The sequence below is a fragment of the Octopus bimaculoides genome, chromosome 13 (assembly GCF_001194135.2).
Source record: "Octopus bimaculoides isolate UCB-OBI-ISO-001 chromosome 13, ASM119413v2, whole genome shotgun sequence".
Classification (NCBI taxonomy): Eukaryota; Metazoa; Mollusca; class Cephalopoda; order Octopoda; family Octopodidae; genus Octopus; species Octopus bimaculoides.
Window position 1 is genome coordinate 44,096,086 of NC_068993.1, and position 4,211 is coordinate 44,100,296.

Consider the following 4,211-nt stretch of genomic DNA (forward strand, 5'->3'; position numbering starts at 1 on the left):
TCTCGTGTAAAAGGAGGGGAGGACAGTTTAGGTTTGGCCGTGGAAAGAAAAGCCTACGGAAAAGACCACGGTAACCTTGGTCAATATTCTCATTGAAGAAACTATAACAGTAAGTGACTCTCTTTTGCCTTTTTGTTTTCTTTTTTTTTTCTAGGGTTATGCTCAAGATGGCTCCGTCGTTCACACGTGCCATCCTTGCTACATTCACCCATCTTTTTTTGAAGCATTCACTAGACAAGACTTCCCTTTCTACTCTCACCTTCCTCTTCAGGTGATACTTGAAGAAGTTGATGAGAGATTGCCCAGAGAGGAAAGTCTTTGTCTCTAGACCTTTCAGACGCGTCCACCATACATTCTTTCGCCATAAGATAACCCAACAGACAGATTAGTGACAACTATGGATATATTGGATACCGTAAGAAAAATAACAGATGAACTAACAATGGTAGCCGTACACCTCGTGGTACTCCGTCGGATGCGACGACGAGGGCTCCAGTTGATCCGTGAAATTAACGTGCAAGTGGCTGAGCACTCCACAGACGACACGTGTACCCTTAATGTAATTCTCAGGGAGATTCAACGTGACACAGAGTGTGACAAGACTGGCCCTTTGAAATACAACAGAAACAGGAAGAGTGAGAGAAAGTTGTGGTGAAAGAGTACAGCAGGGTTCGCCGCCACCCGCTACCGGAGCCTGGTGGAGCTTTAGGTGTTTTCGCTCAATAAACACTCACAACACCCGGTCTGGGAATCGAAACCGTGAGCCCGTTGCCCTAACCACTGGGCCATTGCACCTCCACAGCCGTACACCTAAATCTACAACAGCTTATCTATTGATTGATAACACCATAAATTCAATTCAGTTCAGTTGCCAAATGAATAAAAATGAAAAAGAAAGAAGTTAAATATTTGCATGCGCTCACAAACTTATGTGTACTTATACCATCCTACTGATGATCACTTCTACCGCTACATAGGACATATGCAAACACAGCTCTGAACACATACATACATACATACATACATACATACACAGCTTTATAAATTCGCCATTATTATACAATGTTTATCATTTCCTCATCTTCTCACTCCCCACAAAAAGAAAACAGTTGCAGGAAAAGATTACAGATGTGTAACGAAAGTCTTTGACAGATCAATCAATGAAGACATGAAATAAAACTAGTGGGGAAGTTTTTATAGACGAAACGTAGTAGTAGTAGTAGTAGTAGTAGTAGTAGTAGTAGTAGTAGTAGTAGTAGTAGTAGTAGTAACAGCAGCAGCAACAGTAGTAGTAGTGGCAGTCATAGTTGTTGTAGGACTGTAAGCAGATCTTGTGTAATTTTCACAACTCAAAGTAAAGGCCACGACCAACTAAAATATTTTGGGGCAGGAGTGGTGCTGGGGATGTATTTTTTTTTCACCAACTCAATTTTTAGCGCCGCCCTTATAATCCTAGCAGTTCTTAATAATTCGATTTGATTTTCTATATTAGTTTAGTTCTAATTTCAATTCCAGTTCATTCCATTCATGATTACATTCCTATTTTGTTCATCATTGTATCAAGAACGTCCACTGCCAATGACGCAATTTCAGCTTTTTCTTATGTTCCACATCCTTTCAACAGTACATTCGGGTTTTGGCATTTCTCAATCGTTTCCTGTTCTTTCTCATGTATTCTGTTGTCACTAGGAGATATTACGTCGGCTTTTGTGCTCTGCATTTTTTTTTTTATACGATAACAATGTCTGGTCTTCCTGTCTCAATCATATGAACACACTGAGAACTGCAATTCCACAACTTAGCATCTTCATTTTCACCTACTGAATTTCGATTAATGTTTGTACTACCTGTCAACTCTCACTAACATATACTATTATACATATATTATATTATATTATATTATATTATACTATTATAATATAATTATTATATTATATTTTATTATACTATTACATTCTTTTCATCATTTACTATGAACTAGTGTACAATATTGTATCTTCGTTTATATTCTCTTTGTACAAGTTTACTACATTCAAATATGAGGATGGTGATATCACAAAGTCTATAAAGGGGTGAGACTCCGTTCTTATTGACGGAATATTTCATAGACATAATGTCTTGTAGTAGCAGCAGCAGCAGCAGCAGCAGCAGCAGCAGTAGTAGTAGTAGTAGTAGTAGTAGTAGTAGTAGTAGTAGTAGTAGTAGTAGTAGTGCATCAACAAAGTATCGACAATTTTATTTACCATAAAAAGACCAAAACTTAATTGCCTATTTCAAAATTATTTTACTTTTTTTTTCATCTAGATAATTGCAGTAGTGTCCAAGTCCTTAGAGAAATCTAAGAAATTTGCAGAGGAATTTGAAATACCAAATGTGTACGACAGCTATGAAGAATTTGCCAAAAATCCCAACATAGGTATGAAATAATTTTAGTCTAAATTTTATTGTAAATCTTTTTTTTTTTCTACTCCATTTACTTGTTTCTCTCATTGAACTGGGGCTATGCTGGAACACCACTTTGAAGATTTTAAACGAACAAATTGACCTTATAACTCTAGTACTTATAAGTCTGATATTTTTCTTGCCGGTCACTTTTGCCGAACCACTAAGTGTCATAGACAAAAACAAATCAAAACCGGAGTGATGAATAATTGTTTTATTTAATGTTAATGATCACAAACACAACACACACACGCACGCACACACACACACGCACACACACTTATCTATATATGTATACGAAGGGCTTTCACACAATTTCCGTCTACCAAATTCGATCAGAAGGCATTAGTCTAACCGGGGCTATAATAGATGACATTCGCCCGGAGCAAAACCCTAAACCACAAGACTTTATCTTATAAACTTTTAAATATTTTAATTCATATTTAATTTATTTGAATTTGTAGAAAAGGCAGAAATGTGACAACTTCTATTTCCATTACAGACACAACAATGAAGAATTAGCTACGCGTCTGTAAATACTACTCAATACCTCGATTGTTTCTCCTAATATTCCTTTCTACTCTAGGCACAAGGCCGAAATTTTTTGGGAGCGGCCAGTCATTAGATGGACCCCAGTACGCAACTGGTATTTAATTTATCGACTCCGAAAGGATGAAAGTCAAAGTCAACTTCGGCGGAATTTGAACTCAGAACGTAAAGACATACGAAATATCGCTAAGCATTTCGCCCGGCGTGCTAACGTTTCTTATTTCTTTATTGCCCACAAGGGGCTAAACATAGAGGGGACAAAGAAGGACAGACAAAGGGATTAAGTCGATTACATCGACCCCAGTGCGTAACTGGTACTTAATTTATCGACCCCGAAAGGATGAAAGTCAAAGTCAACTTCGGCGGAATTTGAACTCAGAACGTAAAGACAGACGAAATATCGCTGAGCATTTCGCCCGGCGTGCTAACGTTTTTGCCAGGTCGCCGACTTGGTTTCTCCAAATATTGTCGTTACAACATTGTTGTTGATTTGCTGTCTAATTATTGGTTTCTAACATTGTACGGCTGATTTACACGTTTTTATTTTGTTGACTTTAAGCATGACTTGAATAAAATCTATTGAGAGACGAAAGTAAATAATGTTTGAACATTTAGTCAAGAATATAATTGTTTACTTATATAAATTCTAAATTATATACTGTCACATTTTGGAGATTGTCCAACAACTTAGTGGAATCTGTCATGTGTGCGTGCGTGTGTGCGTGTGTGTGTGTGTGCGCGCGCGCTTGCGTGTGTGTGTGCGCGCGCTTGCGTGTGTGCATGTGTATGCACGTGTGTGTGTGTATTAAATATATATACAAATAGATACAAAGTATAAGAGAAATTACCCATAACAGGTAACTTCTGCACGCTAGAAGACAGTCAAAGACGACCAAAAAGCACAAAGTAAAACATTTCAAAGGGAAGAAAAAATAAAAACTTTTACCTTATTTTTAACGGTTAGACCTATAGGTTTCAGATTTTTTAGTAAATAAAGTAATTTACTAGGCAAATCCTCTTCAGTAACCAGCCGTCAAGGAATTAACGTATATCTACAAGACAGAAGGCAAAAAGTACATGTCTTCTAAAATATACATTCTAATTCTTTCAAAATGCACTGCGCAGACGCAGTTTCAGTCGGCAGAAAATGAAGAAATGCCGAAATACATACATAATATACATATATATATAGTGGTAAATACATGTGTGCGTGTGTATAT

The 4,211-nt window shown here is 37.1% G+C and overlaps 1 protein-coding gene across 1 annotated transcript in view; it reads left to right on the forward strand.

Annotated features, from left to right (window-relative positions):
- LOC106877994 (trans-1,2-dihydrobenzene-1,2-diol dehydrogenase) overlaps positions 1 to 4,211 on the forward strand; it is a 25,459-nt gene that overhangs the window by 5,605 nt on the left and 15,643 nt on the right. Inside the window, exon 2 of the mRNA XM_014927068.2 lies at positions 2,305 to 2,416. Within this exon, the coding sequence (XP_014782554.1) occupies positions 2,305 to 2,416 (112 nt within the window). The remainder of the gene's footprint in view (positions 1 to 2,304; positions 2,417 to 4,211) is intronic.